The sequence below is a fragment of the Aulonocara stuartgranti genome (genome assembly GCF_965226115.1).
Source record: "Aulonocara stuartgranti genome assembly, chromosome: 7".
Taxonomy (NCBI): domain Eukaryota; kingdom Metazoa; phylum Chordata; class Actinopteri; order Cichliformes; family Cichlidae; genus Aulonocara; species Aulonocara stuartgranti.
In genome coordinates this window covers 1,987,487-2,012,385 of record NC_138945.1, presented here as the reverse complement: position 1 = coordinate 2,012,385, position 24,899 = coordinate 1,987,487, and the positions used below count along the sequence as shown (strand labels likewise).

The window sequence follows — 24,899 nt, the reverse complement described above, 5'->3', positions numbered from 1 at the left end:
TGGCACTTCTTATGAAACCCTGGGACACGACCGCATGGTGATGAACACATGATGCTCCAGCACAAGCAGACATGTTGGCAGAGATACCAGAAGTCTGTAAAGAGCTGGGCTCTACAAAGATTCACCTCAGAAGTCTAAACTAGCCGTGAGTCTTCAGCAGGAGCTCACGTCCATCTTCGGCCTCGTTCTGTCACTGCTCACAGCTTGTGGTGAGGGCAGGACGGCAGACTCACCAATAAATCGATAGTTTTGGAGCTTTAATTCCTTCATTTGATGCACTTGATTTAATGAAACCAAATTTGACAAATGAGGATGGAGATGATGGAGATGCATCCACCTCAGGACACCGCAGGCTCGTAAAGTGGGAAGGAGCTAAAGCTGTTAGAACCTCCTCTCTGAATGTTGTATTCAGACGTGAAACTAGTGACTGAGACCAGAAGAAAGGTAATCAAACTTCTTTTGGCCTAATGCATGTCATCATTAGCTTAGCTTTCCTTTGCCTGTGTTTTTATGGTGTGGCATCCTTCTTTTGCATGTGCCGCTAGCTAGTCATGAAAAAGGATGGTGGAGGTTGCATTCTGTGCTGAGAAGAGGTCAAAGCAACATCTAATGTCAGATGAGGTCACGCAGCGCACAGATAAATGAGGGTAACCGGGCCTGGAAGATGGTTTTTACTCCCAGATGGTTTGGATGCTCTTTCATGGTGAGAAGAAAGCCCGAGGGCGAGGACCGCACCACGTTTAAATATCAGGGACCAAATATGAGTCAGACATACATATGAGCCACATTATGAAGATTATCTGCCGCAATATTGTATCAGAGCTCATGAAGAATGCAAAAAGAAGATTTATTGACGGGAGTGTGGCACAGATATGGCTCCTTGAACCCTTATTCGACATGAATTGGAATAATGACACTTTAATGTTAGAGCTAGAGGCTTTAACGTCAAAAAGGGACAATTTTATCCAACCAGACAGTAACATGTGGAGATAATGAACTCTTATTTCTGTCACAGCTGAGGATAAAGAAAGAAAAAAAGCTTCAGCGCTTATCTAAAATATTCTATTTTTCAACACAGCTTTCAAATTTTTCAGTTCATCATTTGTTATCTCAGTGATCGCTCTGCGTCTGCATGGCTCGTATGACTGGGAGCTCGCACAGAGGCAGCCTCTCTCATACACTCGGTTTTCATTCTGCTGCTGCGACTCGGAGCAGACACAGACTTCCCTGTGGTCTGTATGGACGCCTCCATCTGCTGTGACCTCAAACCAGAGAGACTTTAAGTCCCTTTGGACAATGAGGAACATGTGTGAGGTTGCTTTTGAAACTCAAGTGTGATTGGATGCGGTGGTTGGAGATGTCGGAGAGAAAAGAGCTGCACCAGGTGAACCGATCAAACAAGACTTCTGAATTTGAATAATCAGGCTGTGAGACGCCAGAAAGCAGCTTTAAACCATTTTCAGATTTGATAAATCAGAGATATATATCTCTACTTTATTTTCAGTTGGGTGAGATGAAAAGGAAGCAGCTGAAAGAAGAAGTTGTTGCAGTATTGTCTGAGAAGTTTTGGGCAGCAAAGCTTCTTATCTCCCAGAGTAACTGCAGGAGTTAGATCAGAGACATCAGACATCAACCACTTCAGCCTGAGAACGTCGCGGTCAGGTTCAGGAACCCATCCCTACCTCTTCCTCATTTTTTCTATGTTTGTCACACTTAAATGTTTCGTATGATCGAACAAATTTAAATATTAGACAAAGATAAAACAAGCAAACACAAAATGCAGCTTCTAAATAAATCCGAAGCTGCATGGATCAGATTTACAAGGTTTGCCCTGAATAACAAACACCTTCATTAGAAACTGCATTTTGTGCTCACTTGTGTTATCTTTGTCTAGTATTTACATTTGTTTGGAAACAAACATACAAATAGTCGTTCCCACCACTGTACAACAATCAAATATGACACATCCTCAAGAAATCAATGTGGTGAGCTTTGGACACCGAGAGCCAGAGAAACAACTGATTTTAAATGGAGGCAGTTACTCTACACTCCACCCTCTGGTTTCCATCACACACAAACGGAGCACAAGCCTCCCAGCCGCTCTACACACTCCTGACATGACCACAGGAATGTGGTCAGGTTTCAGCGGGGTAGCAGGATCAGGTCTGAGAGCACCATCAGCAGCATAACATCATCTGAAGCTCATGGACATTTTCCACACTTCTCACAGACTTTTGTGCTTTACTTGTTATTTTTTCATCAATCAAGAATAATATATTTGCACTTCTTTGAAAAAGTGGTTTAATTACAGTCATTCTGGAGGAAAGCATTATGGGAAAATGAGAAGGCATTAACTGAAGTAGACAAAGCAGCCGAGGCAGCCTGGAATAAAAGAAGAAAGTACTTTGAGATTAAAATTAACTTTTTAAATCATCTCTTGCCCATCGCTGCTAAACTTCCTGGAGGAGATCCAATTATAAAAGATGTTCATTTAGAGCTAAACAACTCCAAACTTGGTGAACTCTCATGCAGCTTCTGCTCAGTGATTTGGGAGCCTTAAATTTACAGGGGCAGCCAAACTTTAATTTGCTGTTAATATGAACGTGATTGCTTGGATTTGCAGAACACGCAAAGGTCAAAGGTCAGCTACTTTTGCGCACTAAAGAGAGTTTGGTCTCACCCCGATGCTGACCTGAGTCAAAGCAGAGGAAACGTGATCAGTGGAGCCACTTCAGGACGTTTCTGCAAAGCGCCGTCACACTGATGGATGGAGAGATGATGATGGCGCTCCTCGTCGCGCTCTTCACCTGGTCTGCTCAGAAACCGTGGACTCGGGCACAGCTGCAGGAGTTATCAGGACATCCTCCAGAAGATGATCTCAAACAGGAAGTCATCTTATTTTGAAATTGGCCAATGTTTTTGCCTGTTTCTGCTCCTTTTGTTTCAGAGGAAATGTCTCGTTTATTTTTCCCTTAATGACCATATGAACCCATATTCATACATTCTTATATAGTTCTATATTGTGTATTTTGTTGTACAGTTATTTCATTTTCAACTTTAATTTATATATTTTATCTTATTCTTCCCAGTTAAATTTACCCTTCATTCTAATTTGTGTTGTACAGTTATTTCATTTTTAACCTTAATTTATATTTTATTCCTTCCTAGTTAAATTTACCCTTTTTAATTTTTCATATTTATTTCCTATCTTATTCATAGCCTTTTCCTTTTTTGTTTTCTTTAGGTCACGAGCAGTTGTCCAAGCATTTCACTACATATCGTACTGTGTATGACTGTGTACGTGACAAATAAAATTTGAATTTGAAGCTTACTCAGCCCTGGATGGACTGAATCAGCAGTCCAGAAGGAGCTAAATGCATTTGATTTAGTTTTTAGTTTTAATTTAACACAATCAAATTCAATTCTATTTTATTCATAGAACACGTTCACAACAGCAGCCAGCTCCGGCTGCTTTATATTGTCAGGTGGGGGGCGTTCAATTAAACTGTAAGGAGGTCCAGTTTAAACCCGTCTTCAAACAAAAGCCTGTCGTGTCATAGAAGTTGCACGTGCATTATAATTTGATGCGATATGTTGTGACGTAGCTTAATAGTTGCATCAGTGTTTGCATAGAGTCAGAGGCTGTTAAATAAAGCAGCTAAAGTAACATTCAGCAGTATTTTCACAGTTTCTATTATTCATCTGACAAAGAGCAGGAAGGCGCTCTAATCAAATAATAATAATAAAACACTTCGCTGAAAACTGCACGTAATAAAAATGCTCCAAAAGTCGTCACGCTAATCAGAAGGCGACGCCCATCACACTCTGAGGACACTCTGACGATGTTAGGCTGACGAACACCTTGACGTCTCTCCATTACAGCGAGAGGAGGAGACCAGTCAGAGGGGGTGTGGACAGCTTCACTTTCACTGCTTCACCCCCGACCACGGCCCGGGCTAATCGGGGAACAATTCAAACCATCATTCATCACTCCCAAAGTACTGGGCTGGTGTAGGGTTAGGGATGGCACCGCGGAGGCCTTTGGTACTTTCAAACCACGTTGGAGCGTATCAGCATCCAGAATGATACCAATCCCACAAAGAAACAAAGTACAGTAGGTACATGTTCAGTCAGGCAGTTCCAACGTCACCTCTGAAATTTAAATCCAGCCCCGCCTGTCATCTTTCAAACGTTTCTGTGCATCTTGCTGCGTCTTTATACACCTGTGGAAAAGAAAGGTGTGTGGGAGAAAGAAGAAGCTGCTGTGAATCGGTGTAATCATCCATGAACGGGCTGAAATCCAAAAGATCTTCAAGCTGAACCAGCTTCTGCTTTTCCTGCAGAGGTGAAACTTAAGGCTCAGGTGTTTCCACTGGTTTGGTGAGAACGGGTACAACGCCAGACTAGAGGACAGCGTTGTGCGTAAAGAAATTAGATGCGGCTTTTTCAAAATGTGGTTCGAAAACTTAGATAATTAAAAATTAAAGCACTGAAAGCTTGTGATAACTGATTGCTCCCATCTCGTTGGAAGGATCTGGTAATCTAAGAGTGTTTTAAATCAGTGCAGTCAACCCAAATAACAGGCTTTAATTAGCCAACGGTGGACATGTTCTCTTTAGCGTGTCTGATGGTTTATTAAGGTGCTTTTGTTTTAAAGCATTCTATAAGTGCTAAGCAATTACTGTTATCATTATGAAGGTAATGACTTCTAAAAAGCATGCTGGTGTAAGCTCGCGGAACACGAAAAGGTCTCCGGAAGCTCCAGCCGCTCGGTAAATCTAATCCGGGTGTTTAACCCCATGCCGAGTGTTTGGCCTCACCCCGACACCGAGCTAATGAGTCAAAGCAAAGAGCTGCTGGTCCACTAACACACTCGGGGAAGTGAACAGTAAAGCCATCTGTGACTGAAAGGCTGCCAGGACAACATGAATGTTAATAACTCAGAATGGGTTTATTTACATGTGGCTGCCTCTGTCTGTAGTAATGTATAAATAAAGTTATATTTAAAGGCCTTTATTCGAGATCAAACCACCTTTCAGTGGATGGACTCTGGTGTAACACACAGGTTTGATCTCAGTGCTTAAAAATGGAGATGCAGACACTGTTCAGCTGTTCCTGCACGGTGGATGGTACTGTTCTCCATCACAATCAGGTTTCACAAAGATCTCCAACAGCACCGGCTGAACAACAGCCCACAGTGCTTCACCGATGGATGGAGACTCTCTCCTGACCACCTCCATCCATGCCGATCCATGATTTGGATCCGTGTCTCCAGCAGACCCATTCTCAGTCCAGTTCTTGTATAATTGTCATACCTCAGTATTTCCTCCCAGTTGCACCTTTCCTTAAGCCCCACACTTCTTCTTTTGTCCAGTTTTTTCCTCAGTGTTTTAAGGACACACTGCACAGTGCACTGAGATAAGATGTCAGCTTTGAACTGTGTCGTCTTTGGTATTTCTCACAGGTTCAGTGAAAGAAGTTGTAACACGTGTTTTACTGCTACAAACAAGGTTCTTAGTTGTATCTTCAGACGATGCTCATGTTTCCAACATATGTACCACAGCATGGTTCAAAAAGAAGCTTTCTGTTCTGCATCACTGAAAACAACTGCATAAATAAATGACCCCTCTGAGATGCTTTCAGAGACACACGTGGCTCCACGAGTTTAGCTAACATTACAAGAACTGCATAAAAAACAAGAACCTGACCTGAAGACAAGAAAAATATTTCTTACTTTACAGAAACTATCTGGATTTTCAAAATAAGAATATATTTGTTTGATATTTGTCTCAATTCTGAAATCACCATGAACATTTATCAATATCTGATGATCATCTGCAGCAACAGGGATCTTATTAGTGTTGATTTTTGTATTTTCCAACCCCAGAGACAACGAACGATCAATAAATACTGACATTAAATGTCCCGGAAATTACTGCAAAATGCCAAATTGTAACACAGCAAAACTGGCAAAAACATCAAAGATAAAAATATGACAGCAATATCCAGCTACGTTCATCGACATCAGAGCAAAAACAAAAATCACAGTTTGATTTTTTAATTTTTCTCGACTCTCTTACTTTTGTCTCAGCCAAGAAATCTTTGTTGGGTTTTATTTATTCCAGGTGAACACAGACGTTCCCTTACTAACAGGTTAATTAATGATGTGTGAACACAGCACATGCTCTCAAGGTCGCAGAAATGAAACCATTACTTTAAAATCCTTTACATGATCCAGCTGTTGCAGCTAATCACAGGACGATGTCTAACCTTTCTTTATTGAATCATCATAAGTCAGCTGAAGGAACTTTTCTTTGAGGCGTTTTTCCGACAGACAGCAAAACTGAAGTGATCTTCGTGTGGCCTCTGGAGGCCACTCATCCCAACCTGATACTGCTGATCACAGCGTTTTAATACAGAGGTGAGAACACACCGTTGGTATCAAAGGAAATTCCCCGTGCTTGTTTGAATCATATCTGTATCATATGACTTCAGTTCCTGCATGTAAATGAGGCGTTTTCTACACACGCTAAAGTTTTTCATGGATTTCCTCGAGGTTCTGTGTTGGAACCAATACTATTTGCATTATACATGCGTCCCTTAGGCAATATTATTAGAAAACACGGCATTTTCATTTCTATGCAGATGATGTTTTATTTATCCGTAAGGTCAGACAACACAAATCCACTAGTTAAACTACAGACAAAGACCTGGATGACTTCAAATTTCCTTCTTCTAAAATCAGACAGAATGTGTGTCTGATCAAAATCAGTGTGCAGACGTCATCTGAACAGTATCACTAAAATCCAAATCATCTGTGATGTTGAGGACGACTGTAATTCATTATTATCAGGAAGTCTAAAAACTCCCTGAAAAGCCTTCAGTGAATCCAAAATGCTGCAGCAAGAGTCCTGACAGGGACTAGAAAGAGAGATTTCTCTGTATTGGCTTCCTGTTAAATGCAGAATTTAAAATCTATAAAAATATAATACCATATTATCTTAACAGAGGAATTTACTCTCTCTTTGCTGACTTAAATGTGGATCCAAGTTTCTTCGGCTTTCAGGACCCCGGTTTGGATTCAGGAGGCAGACACCGTCTCTACTTTAGGCTTCAAACTTTCCTCTTTGCTAAAGCATATACTTAGTGCTGGACCAGGTGACCCTGAATCCTCCCTCAGTTATGCTGCAGCAGACTTCTTCCTGTTAAAAGGAATTTCTTCCTTCCCATTGCTGTCGAGTGCTGGTCTGATAGTTGGCTCTCCTGGAGGGTGTTTACGTGCAGCAAAAATCACCCTGAGGTGTCAGTTGCTGTAATTCAGCACTTTATGAATGAAACCATATACAAAGATTAAAAAGGTATTTCCATCACACACCGTGACAGATGTCATTCTGAAGAGAAAACCAACGATTTCACTTCACCTGCAGGTGTTTCTAATGTTGTGGCTGATCGCCATGGGGGGGCAATGAAGCTGAATTTGTTTGAACCTGGTTAGTTTTTAGAAAATCCTGAAATGTTCACACTGTGTGTTGCACATCTCCTAAAACGAGGTGACAGCAGGTGAAATGGAGGCATTTCAGCAAAGCGCTTCTTTGTAATTTGAACCACCGACAGATTTTAAACATCAACCAGATCTTACAGCCGTTTGCTCTAGAACATTTTCAACATGCGTCAGAGCCGAGCTGGGATTTTTATGCCCCCTGCCTGAGCCTTTAACATCATCAGGCTGACTCAGATTTCAACAAACGGCGAGTTGTTGCTGCTGCTCACCCCTGCTGCCGTTCAGGAGGTGAGCTTAAGGCCCAAAGTGCAGGAATGAGCCTGTGTGCTGTTACGATTAGCATAACAGCATTCACACCGGTGAGAGAGGAGTAAGAGCCGAGTCAAATGAGCCATGGGGTGTTTATATACAGCTGCACCATTAATTCATTAGGGAGCCACAAAAACCAGGAACAGGAAAAACTGTTGGATTTTATAAAACCACAAAATACAAGAAATCTCTCCCCAGAGGATTGGACTCCCGATCAGCCAGAAATCAGCGAGGCTGTCAGTTTAATACAGATTTGAGGGAAACGGAGAAAAGATTACAATTACACAAACACAATGAGGTGAAAGTCCTGAGGATAAATGTCAGACCGACACTTTGACTCCATCATCTGGATCTGTTACACTTCTTTTTGGATCATTTCTCGCATAAAAAACTGAAAATGTGGCACAGAACAGACACAAAGAGACAAATTCATGGCAACATTTGGTTTTTTAATTTGACCCGCCTCCTTTTTGACCATAAATGGAAGGAAAATAAACTGTAGATGAAGTTTTTCACTGATACCTGTGTGTGGTAGGAATAATTTCACCACTGCAGATAAAAGATTTCCATCTGTAGTAATTTATTTTTAGTGGTGTGGGTGAGATGGTGCAGAGGTGGGTTGCAAAGCGGTTTGCAGCTGCTTATTGTTTTGAATTTACAATCTAATGCTAAGTCACAGACATAAACGGATCTCAACACTCCGGCTTTGGAAAGTGAAGCTTTATTTCTTAATAAACTCTTTGAAGACCAAAACTGAAGTGGAGATGTTTGTCCATACTGCCCAACACGACGTTTTACTGAAAACCAAACACAGGAGGGATGATGATCTGAGTGGACCACAGCTACAGCTCAGACCATCAACAGGACAATGATCCAAGCACAGCAGCAGATCTGCAGCAGAACGACTGAAGAAGAATCGAGCTGCTGCAACGGTGCAGAGTCCAGACCTCAACCTGCCTGAGACCTTGGACCAGCTGTGCATAAATGAATGCTGCATTTGCAGTAAGTCTGCAGCTTGTGCACCGGACTAGACATAGTACTTGAAAGTCTCGGTGCTTTAACTTAAAACATTTACAGCTTGTTAAGCCTCTTTCCACACATCAAATACTGAATTCTCCAACAGTTACGACAAGAAATTTGACGTGTATAAAATCCAGACGCGTGAACGCAACACATGACGTTTGCCGTCCCCGTCGGTGCTGATGGAAATGGGTTTGGAGTCCTTTCCATTCCACTTCGCTGAGGGAGTTGAGAGGAAAAGCACCATGTGCAGCTCTGACTGTGAAGAGTACAGAGGCATGAAGACCTGTAGTGCACTTCATGCCTGTAAACTCACCTGTGCTCTCGAAAAGTGAGTACAGGAGTCCGCCATTCGAACGGACGAGCGTCTCAAACATCCTCACATCCAACCCCACAGTTTGGTTGTGTTTCTAAGCCTGTCACCTTGTAAACGTTAACACTGTGTTCAGACCAAACGTTCAGCAGTTCTGCCCGAGGTTACCCTGTAAATCTGTGAATATTTGTGCGTAAAGTAGGAGAAATTAAACATATTTTCACAGAAAATCCTGTCATTTTGCTTATTTTTCTCCTGCGTCTTGTTTTGTTCTGCCTCTATATAAACGATGAATTCTACACATGCTGGGTGTTACTGGGAGAACCAGTCCTACAGTCTTTGTACGAGACCCCATTACAGGTCTCATGCTCAAAGGCCAAACTCTTAGATGTAGAGGTATCAGGCGAAACGTCACCTGAAGTCTTAAATGAAGATCATTGTTCTGAGTTTTTCTCAGCAGTCTTGAGGATGCGAGCTCGTTAATGTGTTTGGCACCTGCAGCAGGTTTGAGACTGCACACCACAGAACCTGCAAATTCAGAAAACTGTGTAAAGAACACGTTTGCAGAAGGATTCGGTGCATCTGTTAACTCACGGAGGAAGGACGGGCTGGCATGTGGCATCCCTTCTGTTAGTGCAGTAATCCCGAATGTCTAAACAAGGCCATATCTCACCACGGCGACACCGGTATCCTAGCAGCTGCACCCGATGGTGTTTGTTGGCACGGAAACAGCACAGAGGCTTAGAGGCGAGCACACACACAGAGACAGACTGATGAGTCTTTTCAGCTCTCTGTAAATAAGGTAAATGCAGGATGCAAAGTACCGGGAAATGTGCAAACACGGGCTTTACTACCCAGAGAGGATATCAGTCAGTCAGAGATGCCGTCTGCAGCCGTCTTTCATGAACATCAAATATATTATCAACTAAATCATCAGATGAAGCTGATGCACAAATGCACAGAACATTTAGGTGAATTAATCATGCACATGTGAGCCTCAGCGGGAGGCTCGGGTACATCTGCATTTAGCCCCACTTATCCTTCCGGGGTCCCCTTACACTGTGACACAGCTGCAAGCGTCGCACAATCAGCAGCTACATCTGGGAGCTCAGTTTGGCTGAATGCACCACAAGTGTTCCCTCGGTCTGATTTATGCAAATCAGCGACGCACATCTTTAAAGACGGAGCGTTTCAGCTGCTGCAGAGGTCAGCTGGCTGCACATGTTTTGTCACATGTGCTTTTCCCCTCTAATTAAGACTTCACACACCCCGCTTGATGTGGAAGGCTAAAGGCTCATTTCTCCTCCAAGAGCAATTAATAAAAGGGGAGAGCGTCTGTGAAGTGTCAGCAGCCCTCTGCTTACAGCCGACAGCAGCAGCGACACAAACAACAGCAAAGTGAAAACAGATTTTTAGATAATGACCCAGACACAGCTCGCTCCCATCGCACTGCAAAATAATTGAATTCGCTCAGTTATCATCAGGAGCACCTCGGAGGTCAGATGAGGGAAGCTCTGCTGTGACAACATCCTTAAAGAGGAATACCACCAGGACCTGAGGACATGAGCGGTTCTGAGCGATGTATGGAAAATAGTGTGTTTGACTGCAGCACGGACGTTAGATCGCCGTCAGCAGGCAGTCGACGCCACAGCCTCTGATCTGGGAGTTATTTTTACAAACATAATCATCTGTTGCTCTTGAGCTTCAGGTGCAGACATCCTCCTTCAGGCTTTTCTGGCATATTCATGGTTCCCTCAGTTACAGCAGCCCAGACCATCACGCCACCGCTGCTGTGATGTTCTCTTTATGAAACGCTGTTATTTTGATGTGACGGGACTCAAACCTTCTCAGGGATCATCCAGATGTTTTCTGGCAGATGTGACACGAGCCGTGGTCAGCAGTGGTTTTCTCCTTAAACTTTCCCATGGACGCCATTTTTGCCCCGTCTCTTTCTTGTTGTTGAACCATGACCTCTGACCTTAACTGAGCCGAGCGAGGCCTGCAGGTCTGTAGATGCTGCTCTGGGTTCTTCTGTGACCTCCTGGCTGAGTCGACGTGCTCCTGTGAAGGTTCAGCACCGTTCCGGGTTTCCTCCATGTGTGGATAACGGCGCTCGCTGTGGTTCACAGAGGCTGGCTCAGGCTGATGATGTCACTTGTTTCTTTAGATCGCAGCGTGATGCTGACGTGCTGCTGGTTGAGACCTTTCAGTCTGCTTCACTTTATCAAGCAGCTTCTGTTTAAGGGATTTATCATCCAGCAGGTGTGACAGTGATCAGGTCTTTTCGGAAGCTCAATAAAATGTGGTTAACGAGAGTTAATTCATTTTTAACAAGAAGGTCCAGGTGGGTTTGGATTTGTGTTTGTATTTACTCTCGTTATCTTTGTCTAATAGTCAAATTACTTTGATGATCTGAAACATCTGAGGCCTCCAAATCTGAGGCCATGGCTCTCAGCCGGAAAAGGGTGGAGTGCCCACTCTGGGTCGGGGATGAGTTCCTGCCCCAAGTGGAGGAGTTCAAGTATCTCGGGGTCTTGTTCGCGAGTGATGGGAGAAGGGAGCCGGAGATCGACAGACGGATTGGGGCTGCAGCTGCAGTAATGCGGACGCTGCACCGGTCCGTCGTGGTGAAGAGGGAGCTGAGTGTAAAAGCGAAGCTCTCAATTTACCGGTCGATCTACGTCCCTACCCTCACCTATGGCCACGAGCTGTGGGTAGTGACCGAAAGAACGAGATGGCGGATACGAGCGGCAGAAATGAGCTTCCTCCGAAGGGTGGCTGGCCTCTCCCTTAGAGATAGGGTGAGAAGTTCGGCCATCCGGGAGGGGCTCAGAGTAGAGCAGCTGCTGCTCCACATCGAAAGGAGCCAGCTGAGGTGGTTCGGGCATCTGACAAGGATGCCCCCTGGGCGCCTCCTGGGTGAGGTGTTCCAGGCATGTCCCACCGGGAGGAGGCCCCGGGGCAGACCCAGGACACGCTGGAGAGATTATATCTCTCGGCTGGCCTGGGAACGCCTTGGTATTCCCCCCGATAAGCTGGAGGAGGTGGCTGGGGAGAGGGAGGTCTGGGCCTCTTTGCTTAGGCTGCTGCCCCCGCGACCCGACCCCGGACAAAGCGGATGAAGATGTATCAGAAACACGTCTTTAATTTGACTTCTCAGTTCTCAAACACAGAAATGAGACTAAAACCTCTAAAATTGTAGTTGGAATTCTGTAGCAACACACATCCGCCTCCTACGCTGGAAAATATAAAAAATTTAAAGTGGACAATGGAAGTTCGAAGTTAATGAGGGACAAACGCAGAGAGCTGTGTGCTTGTTTCCACCTCTGAACGATTCTTACACATCTGCTGTTTGTTTACGGAGCCAAAAAGAAAGAACCTCCGAACAATCGAAGAGGTGCTTTAATTCAGAATTATTTATGGAGCTAAAGAGACGCTGAATCACGAGTGATGGGAAGCAGAGTGGGAGAGAAACAAGCTGACTGGTGTGGGCGTTATACTGGACCATCATAGTGAAGAGAGAGGCGTGCCTCCTGGGTTTTCTGGTCACACCCACTCGGGAGGAGATCCCAGCAGAGACGCAGGGGCTCCCTGTTGAAGTACAGATGACATAAGAGCTAAGAATTGGGGTGTTGTTGAAATATTGAAGCTGTTCACTGAGACGAACACCGAAACCTCAAAGTTTTAATCTTAGCCTTGACCAAGGTCAAAGTCCCGCACTTTGTGACCTGCTACAAAAATGTTTTAGATTAAGAAAATTCATATTTCTGGTTTAAGGATTCAGAATAATTTCCCACAAGCTCAAAGCCTTCGCAGGCTAAAGATGAGGTTAAAATGTGAATAAAGACATGAGACTGCCGTCACAGAGAGGGGAAATCCCTAATATGGTCAGAAGCTTTAAGGGCAGAGGAGAAAACATTTAAAAAAATCATAAAAAATAAAAATATGCAGCTGGAAATGAGCAGATTCAAACATTCAACACCAGGATAGGGTGGAAATTACAAATGAGTTTAATTGCCCATCACATCACTTTGCCAGTGATTATTAGCTTAGTTGATAAAATACCACAAACTTAACTTAAAATTCTTGGTGGTTTACAGACAAAAGCTTTAATTTTTCATGTAAAATGTGAAGTTCGGGGACAGGACTTCAGTTTGTCGTCTTTTCAGCGTTCAAGAAAGAAATATTTAAAAACAAAAGTCTGCAGTGAAACGAACAAAACACCACCTGAGTGTACAATGAGCACGGTTTATATAAAAGCCATGCAGTAATCTGACTCACACGGTCACAGCGAGCGGCTCTTGCTGTGAATTTGACATTTTAAGAAAAATACAGAAACTCTGTGGGCGTGGTCAGTCCTCTTCCTCGGTGTCCAGCGGTCCTCGGTTTGCAGGGAGCGATGCTGTGATTCGCTGCCAGCGGTTTGGTGGCCAGATGATGTGAGAGGCCCGACCGTGAAGCAGCCCCACAGACACCTGGGAAAAAAACAGCATCACAACTTTTAACAAATGGTCAAATTAAACAAATTTTATTTGATCGTTTTACCACTTTCGAATTCCCTGCTATTGTTTTTAGCAGCCCTCCAGTTTTATCTGTCACACTTTACAGACCACCTAAAGACAGAAGTTTTAACAAACACACACTCAAAATCACTTTAACCTGCACATAGATAATCCTTCTGACCCTGCAGCAAAACGTTCTTCACTGTTTGGATTTTACCTGCACGTCACGCAGCCGACTCACAACAGAGGACACACTCTGGACCTGGTCATCACCCATGGGCTGTCCACAGCGTGTCCTCTGTTGTTGGCTTGGCTGTCTCTGACCACTACTGTGTGTTTATTAACATCACCGGTTTTATTCAGCGGGAGACCTCGGTGCGAACTGTGAGGAGGCGCTATCTGACCTCTGAAGTGGCTGCAAATTTTACCAGGGTTTTAGACGAATGCCCCCTGTGATTTTATTTTTAATCATTTTATCAGCAAACTGAAGAAAAGCCTTGACTCCGTTGCTCCACTCACCACCAACAAGATTAACGTAAAACATGCATCACCCTGGAGAAACGAAGAAGTCAAAACACTCAAAGAGATTGCAGGGCAGCAGAAAGGAGGTGGAGGAAAAATAAAAATTTAATTAAGCATCAAAAACTTAAAGTGTACAATAATACACTAAGGAACTCAAGAAATTCACACTTCGCCAAAATAATCAGTAATAACAAAAATAATCCCAAGGTCCTCTTTTCCACCATAGATCATTTATTTAACCCTGATTTTAAAAGCTCCCAAAGAACCCCCACAGACTCGCTCTGTGAGCAGTTTGCAGACCACTTCAGGGGAAACGTCAGCGCCATCAGATCTGATATTTTATCTAATCGTGATATGATTTTAAATACATCTGAGGGCTCGATTGTACCTGAGGAGACACTGGACAGCTTTGTCCTGGTTAATGCTGAGAACTTTCAGAAGGTTTTCTCCACAGTGAGACCCACCACATGTCTTTTAGATCCAATCCCTTCTTCACTCTTTAAAACACTTTATGGATTTTTTGAGGCTGAGCTTTTATACATGATGAATTGCTCTCTTCAGTTGGGTGTCTTCCCTGCTGCCTTTAAAACGGCGGTGGTGAGGCCCCTTCTGAAGAAGAGCAATTTGGATTGTAATGATTTTAATAACTACAGACCTGCATCCAACTCACCATTTTTAAGTAAAGTCTTAGAAAAACTTGTTTTTACTCAGATTACTGATTTTCTAAATGATAGACAGATCCTGGAGATACTCCAGTCTGGATTTAGGGTGAACCACAGCACAGAGACGGCTCTCCTAAAGGTTTTAAATGATCTTAGATGTAACTGGGACTCCCAAAAGCTCTCAGTGCTGGTGCTGCTGGATCTAAGCGCAGCCTTTGATACAGTAGACCACGCTGTTCTTTTAAACAGACTGAAACACATGGTGGGCCTCTCTGGTGCTGTACACAGCTGGTTCACTTCCTGTCTCTCTGACAGAACTTTTATGGTGAGTATGGATACATGCTGTTGGACACATGAACAATAAACGTACGACTGTTCCCACCACTAACACGTGACCCTACGCTGTGTTCACTGCATCATTCCATGTTTTGGCACTGATCACCACCTGCACTCATGTATATATCTTTCTACGTAGCACTTTTAATTCTTATTCTTATTTTTATTTTTTCATGTCTATTTAAGCGCAATTTATGACAGTATGTTTGCACTGAAGCACCGCAGCAATTTCCTAATGTTGTAAACCTGCTCAACATTTGGCAATAAAACCCTTTCTGATTCTGATGCTCCTCTAAGATCCATAAAATGACATGTGGTGTACCTCAAGGGTCGGTTCTAGGCCCTGTACTTTTTAATTTGTATATGCTCCCTCTCGGCGGTGTCATCAGGAGGCATGGAGTGAACGTCCACAGTTACGCTGATGCCACGCAGCTGTACATCTCCGTGTCTCCTGATGACACCAGACCAATGGATGCTCTTTTTAACTGTATCTTAGATATAAGATCTTGGATGGCAGAAAACTTTTTACAGCTTAACCAGGACAAAACTGAAGTTTTAATTGTCGGTCCCGAGGCTCAGAGAGAGAAACTCTTGTCTAAATTAGAGGCATTTTCACTATGTCCTTCGCTACAAGTGAAAAACCTGGGTGTTATTTTTGACTCTGAGCTTGGTTTTATCCCACATATTAAACATGTAACCAAAATTGGATTTTATCATCTAAAAAATATAGCCAGAGTCCGCCCTATTCTCTCTCGGGCCAACACGGAGATGCTGATGCATGCTTTTATTAGCAGTCGCATTGATTACTGCCCTGCTCTCTGGTCTTCCTAAGAAGAATATTTCACCTTTACAACTTTTGCAAAACTCGGCAGCTCGTGTGCTGACGAAGACCAGAGGGCGGTCATGTATCCATGACCGCTTATGTTAAGACCAGGACATGTCCTTCAACGCACATATTAAACAAATATGTAAGACTGCTTTCTTCCATTTGTGCAACATCTCTAAAATTAGAAATATCCTGTCTCAGAGTGACGCTGAAAAACTAGTTCATGCATTTATTACCTGCAGGCTGGACTACTGTAATTCATTATTATCAGGAAGTCCAAAAAACTCGCTGAAAAGCCTTCAGCTGATCCAAAATGCTGCAGCAAGAGTCCTGACAGGGACTAGAAAGAGAGAGCAGATTTCTCCTGTATTGGTTTCCCTTCATTGGCTTCCTGTTAAATCCAGAATTCAAAATCCTGCTCCTCACATACAAGGTCTTAAATAATCAGGCCCATCTTATCTTAATGACCTTGTAGTACCATATCACCCTATTAGAGCACTTCGCTCTCGCTTTGCAGGCCTACTTGTTGTTCCTAGAGTATTTAAAAGTAGAATGGGAGGCAGAGCCTTCAGTTTTCAGGCCCCTCTTCTGTGGAACCAGCTTCCAGTTTGGATTCAGGAGACAGACACTATCTCTACTTTCAAGATTAGGCTTCAAACTTTCCTTTTTGCTAAAGCATATAGTTAGGGCTGGACCAGGTGACCCTGAATCCTCCCTTAGTTATGCTGCAATAGACGTAGGCTGCCGGGGATTCCCATGATGCACTGGGTGTTTCTTCTTCAGTCACTATGTATTAACAGACCTCTCTGCATTGAATCATATCTGTTATTAACCTCTGTCTCTCTTCCACAGCATGTCTTTATCCTGTCTTCCTTCTCTCACCCCCACCGGTCGCAGCAGATGGCCCCGCCCCTCCCTGAGCCTGGTTCTGCTGGAGGTTTCTTCCTGTTAAAAGGGAGTTTTTCCTTCCCACTGTCGCCAAAGTGCTGCTCATAGGGGGTCATATGATTGTTGGGTTTCCTCTGTATCTATGAAGCGCCTTGAGGCGACTTTTGTTGTGATTTGGCGCTATATAAATAAAATTGAATTGAATTGAATTGAAGAGAGTGTGGGGAGTGAATTGGAGGGTGGGGTGGGCTGCTTTTAACCATGTAAAGCACTTTGTGCTACATTTCTGTGTGAAAAGTGCTTCATAAATAAAGACTGATTGATGGATTGATTGACAACAGAGAGCCGATTCAGAGAGCGAGAGCCATCCTGTCCTCAGGTACCACAGGTGTCCTAAAGTGAGCCTGTCATGGAAATCTCTTTGAGCATCGCTGACTGAAGCAGCTGTGGTGGAGCAGGAGGTTTGGGGGTGACAGAGGAACAGGTGGGCGGAGCAGACTGCAGTTTAGAGGGTGAGTAGCCTCATATACGGAGGTGGCTGCCTTCCTGTTTGTCCTAGCAGCAGGACAGCACAGAGGGCAGTGACCTGCAGACGTGGGTGGAGCCCTGCAGGATGGAGCGCGTGCGGTCAGGGTTAGCAGTCGAGTAGTCAGTTTTGCATAGCAGGGTGTCTGAGGATGTTTGTGGCAGCCATGGAGCAGGTCAACCTGTCATAACAGGTGATTCAGGGCTCCCTTTATAACCTGCTTTAGCAGGTCCAGCAGACCATATGTTATTAAAGGGAACAAAGTGAACTGAGCACAGTTCAGGCTTTTCAGTTCTACAATCGATGGCTTTCTCTCTGTAATGCTCCACCGTCTTTGACTGACGTTGGGGGGAAAGTGCAGTTCGTGACAGCATGAGTCTTATAAAACCACAAAATCTGAAGAATTCAAAATGAAAAGATTATTGGGCAATGAAATGTGAACAGAAATAAGTAAAACACGGCTCCAGCTGCCTTTCTTTGCTCAAAAACCCTCCTCTAGTACACGTGTCAAGACCTGTCATCCAAAAATAGTTTTCTCATTGTTTATTCTCCAGTCACATCACGGAGCTGGAGGCCTCAGCAGCCAATGCTTGCTTCAGAGATGGATACCAGATCTGCAACCACAGTAAGTTGCCATTTTCAAAGTGCCCCATCAGAGCCAGTCTACTTTATGTTGCAAATGCATGCAATCATCATCTCATTGAATCTGATTGTGCTGACGGGGATAAAATGGCAACAACTGCAAATATGTTGCCGTCTACATACAGAGAAAGTGCAAAATGGTAAAGCTGCTCTGCAATCTTCCTTTTCTAAGGAATATAACCAGAATACAACCAGCCGAGTCAGCGTGTCACAGATGATGTTGACACTCTGACTCAGATTTACTGCAACACGTTGGTAAATCTGCAAACCTTCACCAACCTGAGAGTGACGGCGCTCCAACCGACCACGGTGGTTTGGAGAAAGGTCGCCTCCACCAGTACCGTCGCCTCGCCATTAAATTCGGTCACCCAGAGGTTGAGGGTGTTTCTGGGTGACCGCTTTGATTGTACTTGCAAACTCCAACAGCAAAAGATGTTTGAACTTGTTTAAATGTAGTCTTTGGTTGGGCTTAGTCACAACCACAGCTCAGTTATGCTGAATGTAAAAAAACTGAAGCCTTCTTTGAATCGAACACATCAGATGCTGACATCCAGAACCTGCAGGGACTGTTTGTGAAAGGCACCAATCCTCTGCTTCGATTTTGTTGAATATATTAAAGATACGTATCCAAGCAGCCTGAATTAACACGACGCCGTGGGTTGGTTTTCCTCTTTTTGAGTCACTGGTTGCCTTGGCAGTCTGAAATGAGCAAAAACTGATTTTTTCTGATTTTTGAAGTGACGTGCTTCTTATTTAGGTTTTCACAGGTTGACATTCAGCTTGAGGTGCAGAGACTTGCAGACATCAACGGCAGAGATAATTAAAACCGGCGCGCTGACAGCTGAAGATCCGTCCACTCACTGCTGTCCAGCATCGTCCTCGCCGCATCAATTAGATCTGCTTTGCATAAGGGCGAACGCACACACACCAGCAAATGTCATAAGCTTTTAATGATTCCTGTTATCTCTCAAAGCCAGCCTCTATATTTAAAACCATATATACATATGCGGCATTCATCTCCATCTCCAGAATAACCTTTAGAGAGCTCGCGCTCGGGCTGGAGGTGTTATGAGGAGTTGGTTTCAGAGAAAGAAAGCAACGTTTGATTTGACGCAGCAAATTCAACGCTACAGTCTGAGTAACAGGAAGGAAAAGAAACCTCCACCTCACAACAGCTGCGGGTCAAGCTCCAGTTTAATAACATGTGGTAATGAAACAGCTGATTAATATTCATCCGGCTGCAGATGACACTGAGCTGTTATCTGCTAAGGTGAGACAGTGAGGAATTACTAAATTACACACCTGAAAGCTGTGGAGGCAGAGAACCTCCAGGTCAGCACAGATTCATCTTTCTTTTAATCTCAGAAACACGAGGTTGGAAACTTCAAACAAAAACGTTTGTTTTGCACCTTCGCTCCACGATTTGGGTTTGAAGATTCCTTCAACTGGTGACAAAAATCAGGAAAAGTATCCACGCTGGCTTCTTTACGCCAAACATGGTTAAAACATGGCTGCCAAGGTGACACGTAGTTGTTCCTTCCTTTGCTTTATTGATGCTTTCTTTCTTTCGATGCTCTGTTTTTGGCTTATTTGGATATTTGGGTTTTTTTTGTTGATTATTGGATTAGCTTCATTTCTTGGATTCTTTATAACACGTTGCTTCCTTCTTTTCTTACACTGAGATTTTTAAGGCGACGATTGACAAAGACAAGCATGTAGGAGAAAGTGAACGTGCCTAATTTCAGGTTTTTCAGAACAGGAAAATTGAGAATTAATTAAAATGCATTTATATAGAAATTCTTCCTTCTTTTGTTTCTTGGAGGTTTTTCCTTTCAGGATATGTTTTTATTTTTTAGCAGTTTCATGCTTTAGATGGTTTTTTGCTGCCCTCTGCTGTCCCATGACCACTAGCTGTGGTTAGACCAGCGGTCTCCAACCTTTTTTGCACCACGGACCGGTTTATGCCCGACAATATTTTCATGGACCGGCTTTTAAGGTGTCGCGGATAAATACAACATAATAACGATAAAAACAATAACAAAGTAACGCTGAAAACCGATAAAACCCCTGAAAACCATACATTTCACACCTGAGCCTCAACTCTCGCGGCCCGGTACCAAACGACTCACGGGTCCGAGGCCCGGGGGTTGGGGACCGCTGGGTTAGACGACCAGAGTCGGGTTGCTGGGCTCTGTCACTCCGAACCCTGCACAGCGGAGGTGGTTTACTGAACCTGATTCCTCCTGAATGGTTTGGGAGGAGGCTTCTTTGCAGAGTTGGGAACACCTGAGTGACCCCTCCCGGGGAGACATCTGGAGATTTCTGCCTTGAATGCTGCTCCTCAAATGTTTTATGTGGGCAGAAAGTGGACGGGTTAACACTACTGTTTTTAATGAGCCCATTTTTCAATGACTACGACTCTGCTAGTGTTGCAGACAGATTTCAATGGTTTTGAAAACAGAAGAGGAGCTTTGATGGACGATGGTAGCAACAAGCATTCATCAGGTGCTGAACAGAATAATGAGCTCCGCCCAGGTGTTTCCAGGTACACGTCACATTACCGTGACTGAACAACAACGCTGGGCGAGAGACTCAAACGGTTCCTGAACGATGAGAATAAAAAACTTTACAGGTGGCCTGCGTGATGGATGCTCAGGGTTTCTTTAATGGTAACCATTAAAGAAACCATTAAAGTTATTGGTATAGTTTAGACTTTTGTAATTCATCCATAATTTTTTACTTCACTTGTTTTGATTCTATTTTCTTGGATTTCTCTGTTTTGGTTTCACCTTTTAAAGGCGACCGCCCTAATAATTAACAGCTTTTGTGCTTCGTACTTTCCTACCTTCCTCCGTTGCCTCTACGGTTTGCTGTTTTCCTGATTTTGTCCATCGGGTCCTCCTTTGGGGTCTTCATTAGCCTTATTTTTAATTTCCTTGCTTGTTAGTCGAACATCTCTCAGGTTCGTTGTCTCTGTTGCGCCTTTGTTTTCTTTGTATTTTTCCGGATCGTTGGTCAGTGGCTTCCTTTTGCCGTTCAGCGGTCATGCGCCGAATTCCACTCTGCATCACTTAGTCCCGTAGTCTTTTCTTCTCGGCGCTCTCTCGGCTCATTACTTTCTCTGTTTGTGTCCACATCAGGATTGGCTTTTCAGCTCTGAGAGGAAGAAACCTCAGCATCTGGCTGACTCACCGTATTGATCAACACCCCCCCATCAACTCTCTGCAGATGAATTGCGGCCGTTTCATGCTTTGGGCTCAGTAGAAATCTTATTTATTGCACCTATAAACGCTTTAATAGGCCATACTTCCCACAGCGTGAGATCGACTGACATGAAAGCCTGACTTGTGTTGCATATGCATGAAAATCTCCTCGGTTTCACATTTTACAAAGTTCTGAAAACCAAACAAAGAAAGAACATTTTTAACTTAGCAACAAAAGAATGTGGAGGAAAAAGCTCCATACAGCGCTGCACTCGGACCGTATAGTGTATATAGAGGTTGTGGGTGTTTCTCTCTGTTTTGTTTTGGACTATTTCTGATCGACCCGAAGGCTGACTGCATCATCTGCTGCACTGAAAGACTGTGAGGTGGGTGGCAGCGAGGACTGCCAGGCTGACTTTAAAAAGAACATTTTATTCAAATGAGACCTCCTCATTGGAGAGGATACATCCTGAATATAGTCAATTGATTTAGCTGTTCGAGTCTATTTCCTGTGGTATGAATATTTGGTAATAATATGAAACTGTCAGCACATTGTGTTTCATGATACAACACAGCTGAGGCTTCTGCTGCTGTGGCTTTGGCCATTTGGCAGCAATGAAAGGGTAATGTGATTTTAGGGACGAGAACGCCGGTGACGTCTGTCACGAGGGGCAGAAGCTGACGTGTGCTCTTCAACTCTGCAATGAAACATCTACTGACAAAGACCACTGCGCTCACACCACCTTTCTGAGCAGCAGAGAAACGTCTCCAGGCTGGAACAGGCCAGAGCTAGTCTGGAGCAACGACTGGATGTCATCCTTCTGTGCCATTAAGCAGTGACAGACAAATAGCTGTGAAAATGGTGACAGGTGTGGATGAAATAAACACAGGTTGATGTTGTTGTTGACTCTGACGTCAGCAGATTTCTTCAAACGTGCTGAAGAAAGAAAAAAACGGCCACAGCTTTGGACTCTGGGTCTGGCAGAAGCTCCAGTTTCACCCCAGCAAACGAGCAGAAGCATCACAAGCTGCAGAATAACGTGAAGCTACAAATATCTGTAAGATACCACAGCCTCACACCTTTCGCTCTTGTATTTGTCCGTGCAGTGACAGTGTTAGACGATTATATGTAAAAGAAAGTTTTCATGTGACAGTCGAGGGAAAGACTGAGTCCACCCCTGATTCAACAGCTTGTAGCAGCAATAACCTGCAGGGAGGATTTTCTCTGTGGCTTCGTCAGTCTCTCACATCACTGTGGAGGAGTTTTGGTCCACTCTTCTTCATATTCTTTTTCGCCTCATTGAGGTTTGCAGCATTCGTTCATGCACAGCTCTCTGAGCTCTGCAGCAGCTCCGTTCTTCTCTTCTTCGGTCGTTCTGTTGCAGACCTGCTGCTGTGCTGGGATCTTTGTCCTGTTGATGACCCGGTTTGGTCCGAGCTTCAGCTGTGGGACACACGGCCTCACACTGACTCTACAGAGGAGCTCATGGTCCACTCAGATCATCGTCCCTCCTCCACCGTGCTGACGGCTGTATGAGGTCTTTGGTTTCTCCAGACGTGCTGCTGTGTGTGATGGACGAACATCTCCACTGTGGTCTCGTCTGTTAAGATGCAGTTTTGGAAATATACACCATGCTGGTATGTTCTCCTTAGAGAGAAGACTCTTTCCCCTGAAGCCCTAAACAAGCCATACTTGTTCACTCTTTGCTAACCAGCTTTTGGGTTTTTTGGAGTTCTTCTGAGTTTTGCACGGTCTGACCTTGGGGTGAATTCTTTGGAACGTCCAGCGCTGTGAAGACTTGCAGCTGAATGTTTTCAATTTGTGAATAATCTCCCTTAGTATTTGTAGACGGCCTTATAATCCTTCCCAAGATCTTTGCTGACATCTTTCCTCCTTGGCTTGGTTCAAACTAGCAAAAGTGCCATAAGTAGTGGTGCTCACACCAACTGATGATCCTTTAATTAAGTGCATTTGTGCATTTAATAAGCAGCACCTGGCTGGTACTGACCTTTAATATTCTTAATTCCTATGGAAGCAGTAAGCGTGCCATTTACTGAGACTGAAAGTTAATAAATACGCTGAACTCACTGTTTAGTACGTTTTACAGAACCATGGACCAGAACAATCCTAAGGCAGGGTTAGGGTTGATTTCAGCTCCTCTCTATCAGCCCATCCCAGCAACCATGACATCTGGTCAGACCCCCTTCATAGCAAAGACGTCTAACAGGATGTCAGAGGCAGCAGTTTGTAAGAAGGAGCTGTAGTTTACACCTTCGTAGGAAATTCTCTGCAGATGATCATCATGTGAATCTAAATTACATTTAGCCACAGACTTCACACTGAAACAGCGGTCTTTAATGAAAAGTTGGAACTGAATGGGTGTTTGCTGGAAATACTGAAAGAAAACTCATAATCTGCAGAAGAGTGGTGTGGTCAGAAACATAATAGGAGAGAGGCACAGCATATTTAAAACTCAGCCTCTCTTTGTAGGGCAGAACAGGTGCCGGTCGTCTCAGGAACAAAGAGGCTCTGCAGAGCTGCTGCTCTATGTGCTCTGGGTTTGAGCTCAGAGGGGATTTCTGCTCAGCTCCTTGGATAGCTTTGCATCAGTGGGAGAGCAGGGCTTTCTGTCTGGCTCTGAATGTGCTGTCCATAGCAAACGACTACTTCTTTGCTGAAAAATTTATCCCGCTCCAACCAACAGGGGAAAAACTACAAATAGCGTGTAGAGAACAGGAGTCAATATCAGACTTTTAACACTCTTCCTGCCCTGGAGAGATGAGCCTGAAACACGGCGTTAATGAAATCTTTATGTGTCTGTCAGGATGAACAAACCAGGTCTGCACAAACATCCTGCTTTGTTAACGTACTTGTCATCTCTGCCGACCACAACAAAACGCTGAAAGATGGCGCCGAAACAAGCCGTCACTCTGGCTTCCCTACGGACTCTGTGACGCTCGGCTCCAGTCAGGAGGAGAGGACCCAGCTCGGATCGGGACAGGGCAGATGAAACCGGGCCCACAGTATGCAGTGCACGTAAAGGAAACATACTGGAGTTATTTATCCATGGATTCTCCCAAAGCTCCATGTTCCTTCTTTACCGTTTCCCCCAAATAGTACAGTGTGCTGCAGTAATGCCTTGCTCACAGCTTCATTATTTCTCCTTCTGTTTAAGCCATAATAAAGCTTTACACCACATTTATGAACAAAGTGTGAATCTCGACTTTGACAGTGAGATTTTTGCGAGACTTTGGGTCCTCATTAGTCAGGTCTCCATGGCAACGCTGACGTGTGTGTGTGTCTATGAAAAATTTGTTTTCAGGTTCACGTCTGTCCATCAGCCTACTGGGTGAGGAGCTAAAACTCTGCAGAGGGATTTAAAAAACACCTAATTTTAAATAAACGATTGTAAAGGAATTAATTCATTATTAATTATATTAAATCACATTTCAATCACAGGTTTAATCGAAGCCCAGATTTGGATCCCGCTGAAACATTTTAAACTTGTAGTGTATGCAAGAACACACATATGGACACAAGTATGACGCAGCCTGCACACATCACACCTACAGGAGCTGCTCGACCGTCTGCCAGCAAGGAGGAAAAGAGGAAGCCCTCAGAGGAGGTTCATAGATGCAGTGAAGGAGG

General features: G+C 44.0%; 1 protein-coding gene across 1 annotated transcript in view; it reads right to left on the bottom strand.

Moving 5' to 3' along the window:
• Positions 1-13,130: 13,130 nt before the first annotated feature.
• Positions 13,131-24,899, bottom strand: part of immp2l (inner mitochondrial membrane peptidase subunit 2) — a 223,240-nt gene continuing 211,471 nt past the window's right edge. The window contains exon 6 of the mRNA XM_082540168.1: positions 13,131-13,618. Coding sequence (XP_082396294.1) covers positions 13,496-13,618 — 123 coding nt within the window. The 3' untranslated portion in view covers positions 13,131-13,495. The remainder of the gene's footprint in view (positions 13,619-24,899) is intronic.